General features: G+C 45.0%; 1 protein-coding gene across 1 annotated transcript; it reads right to left on the reverse strand.

Annotated features, from left to right (window-relative positions):
• Positions 1–1,047: 1,047 nt before the first annotated feature.
• On the reverse strand, positions 1,048–12,002 carry LOC119309196 (pre-mRNA-processing-splicing factor 8A-like). The gene is made up of 13 exons (XM_037585231.1): positions 11,705–12,002; positions 10,704–10,827; positions 10,514–10,606; positions 10,009–10,399; positions 9,229–9,718; positions 5,341–9,137; positions 5,150–5,256; positions 4,815–5,069; positions 4,071–4,706; positions 3,784–3,981; positions 3,411–3,689; positions 1,617–1,859; positions 1,048–1,512 (listed from the first exon to the last, which is right to left on the reverse strand). Exons 1-13 carry the CDS (start codon positions 11,974–11,976, stop codon positions 1,321–1,323), a joined length of 7,077 nt encoding a protein of 2,358 aa, XP_037441128.1. The 5' UTR covers positions 11,977–12,002; the 3' UTR covers positions 1,048–1,320.
• Positions 12,003–18,567: the final 6,565 nt, after the last annotated feature.

The raw sequence follows: 18,567 nt of genomic DNA on the forward strand, positions 1-18,567 counted from the left end.
CATATTGCGGATATTATTGCCACGAGCGTGTGCTTCTTTCGCCCAGCAAAACTATCATGGGACAGTGAAAAGCGAGCGTTTTTGTCTGGGAAAGGAAATAAAGAGCCGAGAGGTGCACGAGCTGACATCATAATATAGGAGCAAATTGGATCGGGAAAGGCGACGCAGCTTTACTCCTTTCCGAAAGGCTCCATGGGGAGGAGAACGGGCGAGATCAACCTGGGTAGGCGAGCAGCATTCTGGATCGTGATCTTCCGGAAATCTTGCCTTTTCAGGAGGGAGGGCGCGCTGTGGCGATATAGCCTGCCAATGTACAGTAATAGGTAGGTAGTTTGCTGAGAGGGACTTCCACCGAGCGCCCGGTGAAGGACTTACGCCGCATCGACGTCGCCGGTGCGTCGTCTGAATGCTGATCGGCGAAGCTTGGCGCAGCGTTGGCGAACGAAGGCAGCTCACTGCTCTGTGAGGAAGCCTCTGCCCTGAAGGCTCTCTTGGCGAGATCCGTGAAGACAAGGACTGGAGGAGCAGTCTCCAAGCAAAGAGGAATCCCTTTTGTGTGCTCTGATTGGCTATAAAGGAGAAAGAGAATGACGGTAGACTAAGTTTGGATGGCACCAGATCCTTGCCAGCAAGATTTTATGATTGAATCATTCACCTGCCCCATGCCCCTGATTCAGTTCCAGAAGAGAAAATAACGGAGAGGATTTGGTTTGTCAATGTTTTTGCACGGGTGGACAAAGGTTGGGCTGAGCTAGCCAAAAATTTGGTGTGCAGCCAGAAGTTGTGGTCAATGGGTGTGCCAATATCTATTGGTGGTATGGTCATTTTAAGCTCAAAATCCAAACAGCAAGATATGGGTAACAGTTTTTCAATTTGTATAAATTCAGTGTTTCTTTATATTTCCAGCCTTTAACAAACGGTAACCCCAGCGATTCAATATGTGGCGTATGATGCATCATCAGACATCATTGTTTGCCCATGAGCCACGGTAATGACAGGTATAGCATTCCGTCTTCATATATCGAAATTTAAGAGTATAGCACAGCGTTTGGGAGATATAACTCGGAGTGAAGTACATAAAAAACTACATAAGCCACTAAGCAAAATATTCACTGTTATGATGCGTGTACACTGTACATTACCCAACTTGAAGAGCAGGCTTGCAACAGAAGTTATAGCATCTCAAGGGGCAGACAAACATCATACTACCACATATCAAGTCAAAGTTTGCAGGTTACAAATGTCTCTATTTCAAAACTGCGTAGTTAATAGCTAGTTTCGATGTGCTAACAAAATTCGGCGCAAGGCATGCTACGGTGCCTACGAGAAGGTGTCCTCCCTGTCCCCCTCAGCAACCTCGCCCTCCTCAATGTTGCTGAACTCCAGGAAGTGTGTCGGCCTGTGGTCCTCGTGGTAGAAGTCTCGGGGCGTCCCCAGCTTCATGCTGTACTTCATCAATGGGTCATGCTTGACTCCCATGAAGTTGTAGTTCCAGGGCGCGTTGTCCGGAACCTGGTGGAGACAAAAGTGTAGTGAATAATATTTCAAATTTCAAAGGTGGCTGGTTCCATAGAACAATTGCTACGGAATATGGGCTTGCTAAGATGAGTATGTACCATGTAGAACCCAAGGAAGCGGTCACTGAGAAGCATCTGGACCTTCTCGTAGTGAGTTGGGAGATAACCATGTGGGTTGCTCCCATTGTCCTTGTTGCTACGGCCCCACTCATAACCGCTTGGTGTCAATTTGTATGCGGTCAGTGAGCACGATCCTGGGGTAAAGCTGCATGTCAAAATGATGCACTTCTCACCATCCCACTGCTTGTTGTTCTCCAAAATCTTAGCATGCGATGTCAAGTCCTGCAAGGCACAACAGAACGAACAGTTCAGTAATTGAGACTCCGGATCATTCCCTAAAGAGGCTCTCCATTAAAGAATGTGCAAGAAACAACAGAATACAGTTCAGTAGTGAGAGACTGGATCACACGCAAAAAAGGAATATACTATTGAATGTGCCAACAACAGAACCACCAATTTAGGACTGGAACTTTCACGGAGAATAACAAACTCACTATTATAAAATATACAAGAAAGCTATTTTGCTGCTATAATAGTATTCCAAATCACCCGTAAACTCTGGCCGTCTGGTTGCATGTTTAACAAAATATGTGCATCCCTTTTTTAAGCAGCTGACCCCAACACCATTTCAGTTTGCCACTCCCACTAATTAATCTAAATCCATCCACTTGGTACACTTCCCATTGATTAGTCCCCAACATATCGCTTTGGTAGCCTATGAAGAAGTCCATCGGTCCATCCACTCACCGATTTAGTGTATGATTGACCCTAGATGACCTTGCTAGATGAGGTATATGTACTAGCGAATTCAATTAAATTATGAATGCGTAGTGTTGGCTCTATACTCATATGCACAACTTCAAGATTTAAATTACCCCTTAGCTAAATCATCCTATTCTAGATACATCCATTTGCTGCTCCAGCCAAGCAAGTTTGGCCTGCGTCTGTCCACTCGCATCCCTGTGCCACAGAGGAGCCCCTTTTCTCAAAGATAAGATACAGATGAATAACCATTTAGTTACGTTTGTGTTAGAATCTGTTGATGCCGTTGATCGTATGGAACTACTTCTCTTTCTTTAAGTTGTGTGTTAATTGCATAATACTACTACTGTTTAATACCTCCGTCCAGGTTTACTAGTCCCTCTCGTAGTTTGGGTCAAAGTTTGACCGCATATTTGACTAACAAAATGTTAATGCATGTCATAAAAAATTATATTGTTGGATTCGTATTTCAACGTAATTTCCAATGATATCAATTTTGCTATATATAACTTGTATTTTGTTAGTTAAAATCATGGTCAAAATATGACCCAGAATACGAGGGTGACTAATAAACCAGGACGGAGGTAGTATTTAAGTTGTGTTAATCAATTGAGTACTTTTGGTGAAGTTGTTTCTTTCAGGATATATCCATGCATAAGGCTATCGGTGGTCATTAGAATAGATGGCAATGTAATTTTCTTGAACCTGCTTTGTTGGGAAGAACAAGTTAGTATGCACGAAATTTTTGGTAACAATGATTATTTCTCTTCAGTCTAATTCACATCTAAAGTTGTAAACAAATATCCTGCAGCGTGTAGGGTCTCAGCCTAGTACATGTGTACATATTGTGCAACATGGGTAGAGAAGGTTAAATTTTGTGTTGTATGTAAACAAATTTTGTATTGTATTTTGTATCGAGGAGAATTTAAGTTCTTATTGTTCTTATATGGATGACGGATGAGATTCCATAGATAGAGAGACAGTGGACACAACATATCTGATATGCAGCTATTCCATTCCAGATAAGAATCATAAAGTTGGGTTTCAAGGTAAAAATTGTAGGAAACAAACCTGAGGCGATAGCTGAGGAGCTTCATTCGGCTGGGTATGCATCCATCCCAATGGCTCCAAGTCCGCGAGGAACTCATGCTCTGGTAGATTCACTGGGAGAGTCACCATCTGGTGAGTTCCATGCTGTGGGGGAATGGATATGCATCTAATCTCCTTGACTTGGGGATTATCCTGTGGACTCAGTCCATACAGGAAACCTGCAACCTGTGTCCGTAGATCTGCTATGCATATAAACTTCTTCAATATATTCTTGGGCATGATGTAAGTATAGCCAGTCTCCTGTACACAGAATACATACGGTCAGTAAGCATTCAGCAGTCAATAGTTGGGAATTCTATGGGTAAATTGAGGAGAGAGTGGTTGCTGTACTGACCTTTATATCATCTGAGTTAACATAAATGTGGTTGACACGGAGATATAAGTTTGTAGCAGAGATGGCCCTGACACGCCAGTCTGTTTTCGACGCAAATGCTGCTTGCTCGTATGGACTGGTTGTCGTGATAATGAGTTCATCGCCATGCACATTAGTTGTCCTTGTTGTAATTGCAGTTGACTGAGGTGTCTCTCGGGACTGCAAATTCAAGTAAATACATGTGTGAGAAAACTGACATGATTAGCTATGCATAGAAACTAGAAACAAAGCCTATTACAATTTTTTACCTGTTTCTCAATCTCAGCTATCTGTTGCCTCTGCTGTGATGGTGGGGCTATTTCAGCACCAAGTATTATATCACGAATCTCAGATTGTGTAAGTGCAGAGGTATTAACGTTGTTTTTCTTTGCATAATCAGAAAGAATGAGATCCCTGAGCGCACATTCGACCTTGAGCCACTGCTCATCAGTCAAACTTGGCCAGATATGATGTGGTTCCGTAACAATTGTCTTGTCAGGCTTCAGCAACATCTTAGCCTTCTCATTATTGACATGTAGTGCTCGTAATATAAGCACAAGACGAGAGAATGCAGTGTAAGATGAGATACTTTTCAACCAATCATCGTATATGTTATAAAGAACCATCTGAGGTTCTGTAGCCTTGAGAATAAGATCACCGAATTTCTCAATCTTCAAGCAAGCTTGGAATGGCAGCTGCAACTCACTACCCTTAATAACAATGTTAGGGAAGTCAAGCAGATGGACTTCCAACGGATCCAACATACCCTTCCTTGTCACAATAATTTGCTTTGGCTGCTCTTCCACAGGAAGAGATCGAACTAAGGCAGCAACCTCCTCAGCTGTTTTCCACTTGGCCAGCTGCCCTAGACGCTTTTGTCCTGCCCATACACTTGTATGGATGACCTGCAGATTATAATCCATTTTCATTTAAATCTTCCAAGTTGTGATATGGCACAGTTATGCCATTACTACAACAAAACTAGAATTAAAAGCACAAGAAAAAGAACAAACCTTCAGAAAGAGTTGACCAGTCCTTGGATTGAAAATAAAGATTGCACCATTAATTGGTTTGGTGGTCAGGTTACCCTCGAAGGTTTTGTGAATGGTAACACGATAGACATTTGTGTCATCCACAAACCATATGATTTGGTTGCTGAATATCTCTCCATAGTTCTGTGAAGACAGATATGGCTCAGTGGGTTCAGATGAATACAACTGGAGACCCTTCCTTATTCGCTCCCTCAGCACGTACAGGGCAGGATTTGACTGTAAAAAAAATCACGTCATTTAAACAAGACATCTACCACAACAGAGATATGCCAACAACAGCTATATTTGTTTATTACCTTCATGATCTTGTTCATTGCTTGCTGGAGGAGAGGCTTTGACCCGGGGAACCAGTTACCGAAAGCAGAGTGCAAATTATATGCTAGATCAAGTCCAATCATCACCCCTGCAAGAAATATTAATCAACATTAACTACAGATGATTCATACTAGGCAAGAAATTGGCAGTCCATGGATACTCAAAATCATACCAGTCGGAGAAGGGTAGATGGACATATTATCTGTTGTATAATCCATAAATTTAGCCCTTGTGTAACGTTCTATGTCATGTGAGTCATAGTCTCCCCATCGTAGTTGCACATCAATCCAATACTTGTTACTTGCTTTCTGGTCGAAGACATCCTTTGACTCAGAAACTAAGCTTGGTTTAGACATCTGCCACCTGTGTGCAGCAAAAAGGAGGACATCTGCACAGGAACTGTTCATCTTGTAACTCTTCCTGGGATGTATTGTCTCTTTCTGTACTGTCTCAATCTCCAACGCATCCAACTCCTGATCCAGAACTTGACAAAGATCCATAACAACACTTTCATGGACCTTCTGCCAAAGATGTGCACGGAAAATCTGGATCAGAGAGATTTTCAGGGTCGGAATTTTACCATGCATGAATATCCCTGTCAGATCTAGCTGAACCTGGAAACCAACATATACATTTGCACGATTAATGGTTGGTGACCACCAAAGGGTAAATCTTCTATTGGGGATCTGGTTAAGCCCAGAACGCTGCGCATTTGTCAGTTTTTTGTACTTCATTGATTCCTCAAAACCTGAAGCCTTCTCCCAGAACAGACCCTCCCAGGTAGGGAAATATGTTCCTTTAAATAAGGTATGTTCCAGGATACCTTCCACACCTCCGAGTGCTTGGATGACATCAGTTCTGTAGTTGTTTAAGTTCCATAGCTTTCCATCATGCCGCTGATGTGTCCACCAGAATGGGTTTTGTTTCAGCACTTGATACTGCTTGAAGTCTGTTCTGACCCTCCATCCTTTGTCATATGCCAAAGTGTGGCGGTCTTTTTGGAAAAGTGTGTTGATACGAGGTATACCTCTATCCCAGGAATCTTCCAGATCCTCAAGTGTTAAGCGCCTGTTCTGTGATTGTGCTTCCTGCCTCTTCAAAGCATATTCAGCCCACACGCGCTGTGAATCAATGAACTCACTCTCCCATGGTTGGATGTAGCGATACAAGTTAGGGATTAGCTGGTCCTCTTCATGACTCATACCACTTCGAAAATGCGTCACACCAACATCTGTCTGTTTGCTATACCTGAGATCACTCTGTGGTATCAAAATGTGACCCATTGACAACATGCCCAGACCTCCAATTTCCTTCGGTGTATAAAAGATAACTGGTGGAAACCTGCTAGGCATCTTTGAGTTCAGGCCAATCTTTATACGAGTCTGGATCTTGTTTTCACATTTTACAAGCAGATCCAATAGTTCCTGCGTATGAACAGTGGCTTCACGGAAATATGTCATGAGGCCAATGAGAGCAGTGTTCCACTTGTTAACTATCTTGGTAAATGTTGTTGACCCTGATGACATAAGGATTTGCCTGACACGGTTCTCAAACACTTTCATGTGTTCATCATCAACCCTCAAAAATGCAATGGCTGTCCTTTCCTTTGTCTGCTCATTCTGTAAATTCCATACCCCATCTTTTGTGTTGCTGAATGCCTCCTGAGTCATACGTATCTTCGGCAGAATACGGACCTCGAACCCAGACATGCTAAAGAGCAGGTTTGGGTTATCCTTGCTGTACACAGAAACAAAGCCATTCTCCCATTCTAATGTAGTAATGCTCCTTGGGAGGCGGTTCTTCATATCCCAAAATACACTTCTTCCAAGATTTACATCATGCTTCATGAGCCTCATTCTTGCATCCCTAGGCCAACATTTCTTGTTATTGTAACCGACCATGTTCTCATTGTTAGGATCAGGATGCTCTGTCAAGTAACGCTGAATTAAATCCCTTGCTTCTTCATGAGTGAAGCGGAACATTATATGCACCTTGTCAATATATCTAGAATAGAGCCTGATGGGATGCCTTGTCTCAACTTTTGTGTCAATATATGTAAGGAACTCATTTGGCATCTGTGGTGGCCCTGCAATCTCACTAGCTCGAGTTAAACCAAGAAGCAGGAGATCCAGCACCAGCCCATAGTATTGCACAACAAAAGATGCAAACTGAAGACCTCGAACAAGACCATAAGAATTTGTGTGACTCATATCCTTATAAGACAACACAACATTGTTCTTTGCAGTGACATAATCAGCAATGTTATGGTCCAGGACCAACCGCAGAAGCCTGTTCAACAGAGTCAGATCAATTTTTTCAAAGAACTTCTCAAATTTTGTCTGCAGCATCACAACACACTGCCCATCGCTCGTGTCCCATATGTCCTGCAAATTGTTTATACCTTGGCACCATTTGTAAACAAGTAGAGGAGGCGGCTCTGAATCAGCAGGCTTTACCCAGTTTGGGAAGAGGTGGCGCTTGTCCCCCTCATACCACAAGTATTGGTCAAGGTATGCATCAGTAATTTTCTCAAGAGGCTCAATTTCATATACCGGAATCAAGTAGCTATACAGATCCATAAACTCAATGCCAACTTCCTTAAAAGCACGCTGAGTAAGAAGATGCCGTTTTATCCTTGACAAGGCTTCATGCGGATTATCATATGCTTGTTCAATTAAACCCAGTTCCTCTCTTTGCAGTTGATTTAACCTTACTGCCACACTATAAGACTCTTTTAGCCTTTCCAGAGCCAGTATAAGAAGTTTGGTATCATGCTTGTATGAGAGTGGAGGAAAAGGAATCGGTGAGAACTTTCTTGATTCAAGCCAATGAACTGTGGTTGTATAAATAGCAACTGCCTCTTCAGGTGTTACATATGGCCCATCTTTCAAGTAATTGTGCTGCCTCTCTTGTTCTGCCTTCAGCCACAGACGTGTTAACCTTCCAAGATTTTTGCGGCAGACGGTCTTGTCAACTGTAGCACCACGCCGGATACGCTCACGGTTGTAGTGAGCGACATTTGTCCACCAATCAGCCTTGGACTTCACATAACGAAGTATCATATTTTCAATAGGAACCGGCAGGCCAGGGACCTTCCAGGGGATGTTTGCCTTCCAGCAGCGCCATGCCTCACTAAGATGCTGTAGTATAGTCCGGGCCTTGTTTTGCTTGATGCCCTCTGGCATAGCATCAAGGACATCATGCATAACTGCAGCTCGAAGCTCCAGGTCAAAGTGTGACTCAACACGTTGCTTGGTTACTGTTTTAGCAACTCCTTTTGAATGGCGACCTTCAAACTGCCTGGCCAGCAAATTACCTAACCACCTTTCAAGCAAGGGTACAATACCACGAAGGAAAAACAGCCACACTCTCCACATTGGAGCCCAAAATCCACAGCCAGGCCCTTTTCCAACAGGACCAGTGTTGAAACGATAATATATCAAGTGCTTCAGATCTTTGCACATTCTAATTTGCCGCATCAGACGATACTTGTATCTGTACATACCAGTCAACTGACCAACATGGGAGAATATGTATTGCAAACCATCGGCCAACTGAAAGGCATCAACATTTCCCAAGCGAAATTGGATGTTTGCATCAACAACTAGCTTAGTAAGTCGCAAAATCTCACGGCACAAGTGGAATGCATTTCCAAAACGAGATTTCTTTCTCTCCTTTGTTGTGAGAGTCTTCACAGGCTTCAAGTTGAAATTGTAGTCTAAATGAAGATAGTTAAGATTCTTCCTGTGAATCAACAAGTTTAGCATGTTGTAGCCCTGCTTGCAAACTTGCAACCCAGCTTCTGCCCAGTCAAGCTCTGTAGTTTGAAAGAACTTTGTTGCTTGCAGAGAACGGAACAGATGTTTCTTCTTCTGTGCTTTAGGCGGCCTATGGTGTAGCTCATTAAGCACATAGCACTTCAGCAGCTTCTGGTAACTCACCCGGACTTTAACTGGATATGCTGGTGGGCTGCAAAACAGATATCGACGGAATCATGAGCAAAAAATATACTACAGAAGAAACTATGTTAAGACAATATTAAACTCACTGCAGTACTCACCAGTGCTCTTTGAACCACTCAGATACAAGAGGAATGTCCTCAGCACGGCGTGTTCTACCAGATCTCATGTTAAAAGGCTTTGGGGCAAAGAGTAATGAAATGCCGGCAGCTGTCGTATCAGTGTAGAGTGGAGTTTCTTTCAAAAGAGGGCCCACTCCATCGGGAAGACTAAAGTCGTCTTCGTCTTCCTCTTCACTTGCTTTCTTCTCCCGGCGATCAATCTTGCTGGTTGAAGTGATTGGATTTATCAGAGGATCATAGTAAAATGCAGGTAAATCTGGATCCTCCGTCTTGATATACATTATCATAGGAGTATGATATATGCAAAGTCTCACTTTCCTTGGCCTGTTATTGTACAAGTGTGGGAACGCAATTCTGTATTCAGTCCGAAGTGGTTGACGGATGATGAGTTTGTTGATATCATTAAACTCATTCCAGTCCTCATCCCCTTTCTCCATATCACGGTAGAGTGGCTCAAATTTTGGACCTCCTGATGAGAATGAAAAAATAACATCAGTGCATGATAAGAAAACCTGCGATGTAGAAGAAAATGTTTTCCTGTTCTGATAAAGCATAAGAAAATACATTTGCAGAAAATACAAGTTCTGGTTGCTTACGTTTTCACAAAGCCTTGCCAATAGTTAGATACCAAGTGGGAGAAATTTTGATTTAACCAGCAACCAAAAGCTACAACTACTATGCTAGTCGACTTGCCGTGGCAGTATTTTTTAGCTTGATGCATCAAACATGGCTTAGAAAAGAAAAGACAAATATGATTACCTGGGATACACATGTTGAGTGCTTTGGCAGTAAAGAAAGACTCCATGTCAAACAAATAGAAATAATTCCGGTCAATCAAGTCTGACAAAAGTTGACCAGCCAGGCGATAGAGTGTTGCCATGATGGGAAGAGATAGATGCCATTTCCTGTAACTGGGACCGTTTATAAGCTTAGTCTTCACCAGAGGCTTGTGATCATAAAACCATTTATACACAGCTCCATCTTCATCTGGGTCCAACTCCAATTGTATAGCCTCTAACGGTTCAACATCCAACAAATTATCAGCATAATCCAGTGGAGGTTCCTCGTCATCAAATGGAGGAAAGCGCATTCTTTTGAAATGCCGCCTATCTCTCTTCTCCCTTCGCATCATGATCCACATTGAGCCCCACTGTGGAAAGCGTGTTATAAGAGATACATTTTAAGCAAGTAACAGGGTGAAAGATAAATATAAAATAAAAAAGAGAGTGTTGAACATGGAAGAAGAATGAATCTAGATCATCACCTGTGCCAGGTAAATGGGCTCAACTACCCACGGGATCTCGTTTACGAAGGTTATGGCACCGGTGATATGGTACAAGATCTTAACATCCCGAACCTGAAAACAAGAGTCTATTATTATATGGCCATGGAACAGGTAATCTTGGCAACAACAAGACACTAATGTTCATATAATGCACAACAAAAGGATGTACCTGTTCCCAGGGCATCGGCATATTCTCCAGTAGTTTGTAAACGGCATGAGGTACAAACTTGAGTGCTCCAAGATAAACACGCTTGTCATGTCTGTACTTCTTCGAAGACATGTCCCCATGGTCCCTGCTCAACAAAACAAAGATGTATAAATTTACTGAAACAGAAGCAGATCTTCAATCTATGGCACGAGAAGGCTTCGAAATTGATTGTGTTGTACATATGACAAAGTGCAAACTCTCAATTCTTCAAGTTATCATGAACTCATTCCAGGTCGTGGTTTGCATCTCTGGTGGCGTGTGTGTTAAGCATAGAAAGAATGGCCGTGTATATGCTCAGAACAGAAAGAGTGTCCATGTATTTGTTCAGAAATATGCTCAGAAGCCAGGGCAGAAACCTCTAGTTAATATCCCTGCAACTTATGATCATATGAAAGCCAACTAGACCCAGCTACAAAGCTTCACAGACCAAGAGCTATAGCAACTAGCAAACTGAAAAAAGAAAACCATAACTAATCGACATATCTATCATCTTGACTCCAGGAATTTAGAGTTGAAGCAACTAGCAAATTAAAGATGTTCACCATAACTAGAGGATGAAAATATAAAAAATATCACGAAACTAATTTCCAGGATCTAGAGAGTCAGAGACAACAATCTTATGCCTAATTCCAGTGACCACAAATCGTAAGCAGAAATCAGCAACAAACACATGATGCCGAGCAGAAAATAACACAGGTAAATCCAAACCTAAACATTATCGAATCACAGTTATAACCATAAACCCCACGCGTAACATCAAACCATATGATCGCGCCATCACTAACTTCAGTAGAGACGGCTATCACAGCCATGCCACTAGTTCAAAGCTACACACGGCTACGGGACGACCTAAGATCATAGGCATCACAGCGCGAGACGAGCACCGAGGGACCCAAAATCTAGCCACGAGCAGTACAGGGCGCTCGAAAAATCCGAGGGCGGCGCGGGTCTGGACATTGTACCTGATGATTTTTCGCACGTGCTCGGGGGGCATGTCCTCCTTCTGCGCCTCGACGAAGCCGAACTTGCGCTTGTCGCCGTAGCGCTTGGAGTTGAGCTGGTGCCACTTGCGGGCCTTCTCCACGAGCTGCGCCTCGAGCTCTGCCGGCGTGAGCGGCTGGCCTGCCTGCGGCGGCGCGGCGGCCTGCGGGGGCGGGGCCGGAACAGCGCCGACCGTGCCCGGAGGAGGAGGCGCAGCCGCCATCGGCGGCGGCGGCGGCACGCCGTTCCACATCGGCGGCGATGAGGGACGCGGCAGCCTCCGCTGCTGCTGCTAGGGTTTAAAGACTCGAGTGAGTCGGATGGGGTTCCGGGTTCGACCTCCCGTGGGGTCGGGAGGAATAGAATGAAGGGCCAACAAGAGGGAGATGGGCTAATTTGTAAATGTAAGAGAACCTCAAGTTTTTTTTTTTAGACAAACCAACAAAGCTTTATTCACCCGTCACACAGTTTACAGGGACGAACAAAAGATCCCCATGGTGACTTAACCAGACATGACGGCCAACCCCGAGCGTTAACGCATGCTTTGCTAGTCTGTGAGCCTCGACATTCGAGGTTCTAAATTCATGGCTAAAAAAACAGGAAACTAAAGAAGTAGCTTGTGCCTTGATTTCCAGCACAATTGCCGCATAGGATGAGGCAGTTCCTCCCTTGATCGCTTCGGCGGCCTGCTTACAGTCGAATGCCACATGAACTTGCTGAATGTACAGGTCATTAGCCAGTGCTAATGCCTCTCTAATGGCTAGAGATTCCAGAACTTCAGGATCATCGATGTTTCTGAAAATAACTACAGAAGCTCCCTGGTAGATGCCTTCTGAGTTACGCGCAACAGCGCTCACAGCACCAAAACCTCCCGCTCTAGGAGTAGCTGCGTCAACATTGATCTTCACATGTCCTTCCCGCGGTGGAATCCAGGAATTTGGTCGCTCCTCCTGAGGCGCCGGTCTTAGTACCGGCTTCTTCAACACTTTAAGTTCAGAGAGATAAGTTGGGACGAAACTATGGGTCACAAAAGGTGTTTGGAAGATTCCCTCGTGGATAACCTTGCGGCGAGCATGCCAGATCGCCCACAAGGTGACAATCAGTTCTGCGAAGTCTTCAGCTGATAGTGATTCACTCATAGTAAAAAGCCAAAACTTTGCGCTATCAACTCTAGTCTCGCACATGTGTTGAACAAGTTCTTCTTTGCTCAAAGCCCACACACTTCTCGCCATGGTGCATTCAATTAACGAATGTCTCCAGCTATCTTCAACACCGCACAGTGCGCACACGTGAGATGGCGACATATTACGGTGATGTAGAACGTCACCCGTCGGCAACGAGTGTTGAGCCAGCCTCCAGGTGAAAACCTTTAGTTTTGATGGAACTTGCATATACCAGATTGAGGACCATCCCTTCTTCTCGCTGGCACTGTTGGAAACATTATGCCCCTCCTCGAGCCAGGCCTCTCTGCTTGCCTTGATGCGTGAAATCATCCTATATGCCGAAGCAACAGAGAACCGGCCTCGGGGATCCTCTGCACATGCCCAAAAATCACCAACATGTCTCGTGCATAGAGGGATCTTGAGGATCGTATCGGCATCCAGTGGAGCAAACACCTCCCGGACCAAATCCTCTTGCCATGAGGCTGTGGTGGTGCTGATAAGATCTGAAACAAATTGAGGAGGGTTAGCAACCCTAGAAGAAAGAGGCTTCATTAGCCCATCCCTGGGCAGCCAATTATGCTCCCAGATTTGTGTTGTGGTTCCGTCTCCTATCCTCCGAATAATCCCGTTCAGCATGGTGTCCCGTCCATCCAAGATAGAGCGCCAAATCTGCGATGGTGATGGTTCAAGTTCAGCCTCTACAATTGTGGTATCCGGGAAGTAGATTGCCTTCAGAATACGCACACTCAAGGACTCTGGATTTTGAAGTAGTCGCCAAGCTTACCGAGACAACAAAGCAAGGTTGAAAAGTTCCATGTCTCGAAAACCTAGACCACCCAAGATTTTAGGATTGGTCATAATACCCCAGGATACCCAACACGGTTTTCTTTTTCCATGTTTGCTGCCCCACCAGAATTGATGAATGAGGGAAGTAATACTCTCACAGAGACCCCTTGGCAATCTAAAGCAAGACATTGAAAACACAGGGATGGCTTGTGCAACTGATTTGATCAATACCTCCTTCCCAGCGGCAGACAAGAGCTTTTCCATCCAACCCTTGATCCTTTCCCATACCCTATCACAGAGATATTTGAAAGTGCCATTCTTTGACTGCCCTACCTCCGTCGGCATCCCCAAGTACCTTTCACTCAAGGTCTCGTTTTGCACATTAAGAACGTCCTTTACCTCATGTCTTTCAGAAACAGGGCAGCCCTTGCTAAAAAAGATAGAGGATTTTTCATTGTTAACTTTCTGTCCCGATGCTCCACAATAAACATCCAATAGGTTTGAAACCCGGGTTGCACCCTCCACACTAGACTTAAAAAGCAGCAGGCTGTCATCTACAAACAACGAGTGGTTAACAGCCGGAGCTGTCGGTGCCACCTTGACGCCATTGAGCACTGATGACTGAGTATTAAAATTTAAAAGGCACGAAAGGCCCTCTGCTGCTAGCAAGAATAGGTAGGGGGAGATGGGATCTCCCCGTCGAATGCCTCTTGTGGGTTTAAACTATTCCAGCTTCTCTCCATTGAATAAAACCGAAAAAGATACAGACCTGACCATGGACATCACCACATCAATGTCACGCCCAATATGCGACCCTATCCAAAAGGAACTCGAAGGTCCCACCAAGGATAGACCCGCATATTGAAACGCTTTTGCAAGGTGGATATCATTACATCAACATTACATAATATATGGAGATACATACAAGAGGCATACGATGCCACATGAATACAACATCACAATACATCAGAGCATCATCCGACTACGGATGAAACACAAACAGAAACTCAAACGACATCCACCCTGCTAGCCCAGGCTGCCGACCTGGAACCTATCCCTTGATCAAAGAAGAAGCAGAAGAAGAACTCAACGCAAGCAAGCATCGCTCGCGTCATGATCATCGCATAAACCTGTACCTGCAACTGTTGTTGTAGTAATCTGTGAGCCACGAGGACTCAGCAATCCCATTACCATGGGTATCAAGACTAGCAAAGCTTAATAGAAAAGGAAGGGGTAAAGTGGTGAGGCTGCAGCAGCGACTAAGCATATATGGTGGCTAACATACGCAAATAAGAGCGAGAAGAGAGCAAGCGGAACGGTCGTGAAGCTAGCAATGATCAAGAAGTGATCCTGAACTCCTACTTACGTCAAACATAACCCAAAGGTCGTGTTCACTTTCCGGACTCCGCCGAAAAGAGACCATCACGGCTACACACGCGGTTGATGCGTTTTAATTCAGATCTGGTGTCAAGTTATCTACAACCGGACATTAACAAATTCCCATCTGCCTATAACCGCAGGCACGGCTTTCGAAAGATTATACCCTGCAGGGGTGTCCCAACTTAGCCCATGACAAGCTCTCGCGATCAACGAAGGAATAGACCTTCTCCCAGGAAGACCCGATCAGACTCGGAATCCCGGTTTACAAGACATTTCGACAATGGTAAAACAAGACCAGCAAGACCGCCCGATGCGCCCACAATCCCGATAGGAGCTGCACATATCTCGTTCTCAGGGCAACACCGGATGAACACTACGTACAACTAAAACCTGTTGGAAATATGCCCTAGAGGCAATAATAAAAGTATTATTATATTTCAATGTTCATGATAAATGTCTTTTATTCATGCTATAACTGTATTATCCGGAAATCGTAATACACGTGTGAATACTTAGACCACAATATGTCCCTGGTGAGCCTCTAGTTGACTAGCTCGTTGTGATCAACAGATAGTCATGGTTTCCTGACTATGGACATTGGATGTCGTTGATAACGGGATCACATCATTAGGAGAATGATGTGATGGACAAGACCCAATCCTAAGCATAGCATAAAAGATCGTGTAGTTCGTTTTGCTAGAGCTTTGCCAATGTCAAGTATCTCTTCCTTAGACCATGAGATCGTGTAACTCCCGGATACCGTAGGAGTGCCTTGGGTGTATCAAACGTCACAACATAACTGGGTGACTATAAAGGTGCATTACAGGTATCTCCGAAAGTATCTGTTGGGTTGACACGGATCGAGACTGGGATTTGTCACTCCGTATGACGGAGAGGTATCTCTGGGCCCACTCGGTAATGCATCATCATAATGAGCTCAATGTGACCAAGGTGTTGGACACGGGATCATGCATTACGGTACGAGTAAAGTGACTTGCCGGAAACGAGACTGAACAAGGTATTGGGATACCGACGATCGAGTCTCGGGCAAGTAACGTACCGATTGACAAAGGGAATTGCATACAGGGTTTGATCGAATCCTCGACATCGTGGTTCATCCGATGACAACATCGAGGAGCATGTGGGAGCCATCATGGGTATCCAGATCCCGCTGTTGGTTATTGACCTGAGAGTGTCTAGGTCATGTCTGCATGTCTTCCGAACCCGTAGGGTCTACACACTTAAGGTTCGGTGACGCTAGGGTTATTAGGAAGACTAGTATGTGACTACCGAATGTTGTTCGGAGTCCCGGATGGGATCCTGGACGTCACGAGGAGCTCCGGAAGGGTCCGGAGGTAAAGATTTATATATGGGAAGTTGTCAAACGGACACCGGGAAGTTTCGGGGTCATACCGGTATTGTACCGGGGCCACCGAAAGGGTTTCGGGGGTCCACCGGGAGGGGCCACCCCTCCCGGGGGGGCACATGGGCTGCGTGGGGCAGGGAGCCAGCCCCTGGTGGGCTGGCCGCACCCCCCTCCCTTGGGCCCTTGCGCCTAGGGTTGAGGGGGGAACCCTAGAGGGGGCGCCCCCTTGGCTTGGGGGGCAAGCCACCCTCTCCCCCTCTCCCCTTGGCCGCCGCACCCCCCCTAGATGGGTTCTAGGGGGCCAGCCCCCTTCTCCCTTCCCCCTATAAATAGAGGGGTGAGGGGAGGGCAGCCGCACCACCCTCCAAGGCGCAGCCCTCCCCTCCCCAACACCTCTCCTCCACCGTTGTGTGCTTGGCGAAGCCCTGTCGGAGTACTGCCTCTCCATCATCACCACGCCGTCGTGCTGCCGGTGGAGCTGTCTTCCTCAACCTCTCCTTCCCCCTTGCTGGATCAAGAAGGAGGAGACGTCTCCTGTCCCGTACGTGTGTTGAACGCGGAGGTGCTGTCCGTTCAGCACTTGGTCATCGGTGATTCGAATCACGTCGAGTACGACTACATCATCACCTTGCAAGCTTCCGCACGCGATCTACAAGTGGTATGTAGATGCAAACTCTCTCCCTTGACTCGTTGCTTAGATGAACTCATAGATGGATCTTGGTGAAACCGTAGGAAAAATTTTAATTTTCTGCAACGTTCCCCAACAGTGGCATCATGAGCTAGGTCTATGCGTAGTTCTCTTTGCACGAGTAGAACACAATTTTGTTGTGGGCGTGGATTTTGTCATCTTACTTGCCTCTACTAGTCTTTTCTTGCTCAACGGTATTGTGGGATGAAGCGGCCCGGACCAACCTTACACGTACGCTTACGTGAGACCGGTTCCACCGACTGACATGCACTAGTTGCATAAGGTGGCTGGCGGGTGTCTGTCTCTCCCACTTTAGTTGGAGCGGAATCGATGAACGGGGCCCTTATGAAGGGTAAATAGAAGTTGACAAAAATCACGTTGTGGTGATTCGTAGGTAAGAAAACGTTCTTGCTAGAACCCAATTGCAGCCACGTAAAAGATGCAACAACAATTAGAGGACGTCTAACTTGTTTTTGCAGCGATTGATCATGTGATGTGATATGGCCAGAAGTTGTGATGAATGATGAATTGTGATGTATGAGATCATGTTCTTTGTAATAGGATTCACGACTTGCATGTCGATGAGTATGACAACCGGCAGGAGCCATAGGAGTTGTCTTTATTTTTTGTATGACCTGCGTGTCATTGAATAACGCCATGTAAACTACTTTACTTTATTGCTAAACGTTAGTCATAGAAGTAGAAGTAGTCGTTGGCGTGACAACTTCATGAAGACACGATGATGGAGATCATGATGATGGAGATCATGGTGTCAAACCGGTGACAAGATGATCATGGAGCCCCGAAGATGAAGATCAATGGAGCTATATGATATTGGCCATATCATGTCACAACTATATAATTGCATGTGATGTTTATTATGTTTATGCATCTTGTTTACTTAGGACGACGGTAGTAAATAAGATGATCCCTTACAAAAATTTCAAGAAGTGTTCTCCCCTAACTGTGCACCGTTGCTACAGTTCGTCGCTTCTAAGCACCACGTGATGATCGGGTGTGATGGATTCTTACGTTCACATACAACGGGTGTAAGACAGTTTTACACAGCGAAAACACTTAGGGTTAACTTGACGAGCCTAGCATGTGCAGACATGGCCTCGGAACACGGAGACCGAAAGGTCGAACACAAATCGTATGGAAGATACGATCAACATGAGAATGTTCACCGACGATGACTAGTCCGTCTCACGTGATGATCGGACACGGACTAGTCGACTCGGATCGTGTAACACTTAGATGACTAGAGGGATGTCTTATCTAAGTGGGAGTTCATAATTTGATTAGAACTTTATTATCATGAACTTAGTCTAAAACCTTTGCAAATATGTCTTGTAGATCAATGGCCAACGCTAATGTCAACATGAACTTCAACGCGTTCCTAGAGAAAACCAAGCTGAAAGATGATGGCAGCAACTATACGGACTGGGTCCGGAACCTGAG

This window comes from Triticum dicoccoides, chromosome 5B (genome assembly GCF_002162155.2).
Source record: "Triticum dicoccoides isolate Atlit2015 ecotype Zavitan chromosome 5B, WEW_v2.0, whole genome shotgun sequence".
Taxonomy (NCBI): Eukaryota; Viridiplantae; Streptophyta; class Magnoliopsida; order Poales; family Poaceae; genus Triticum; species Triticum dicoccoides.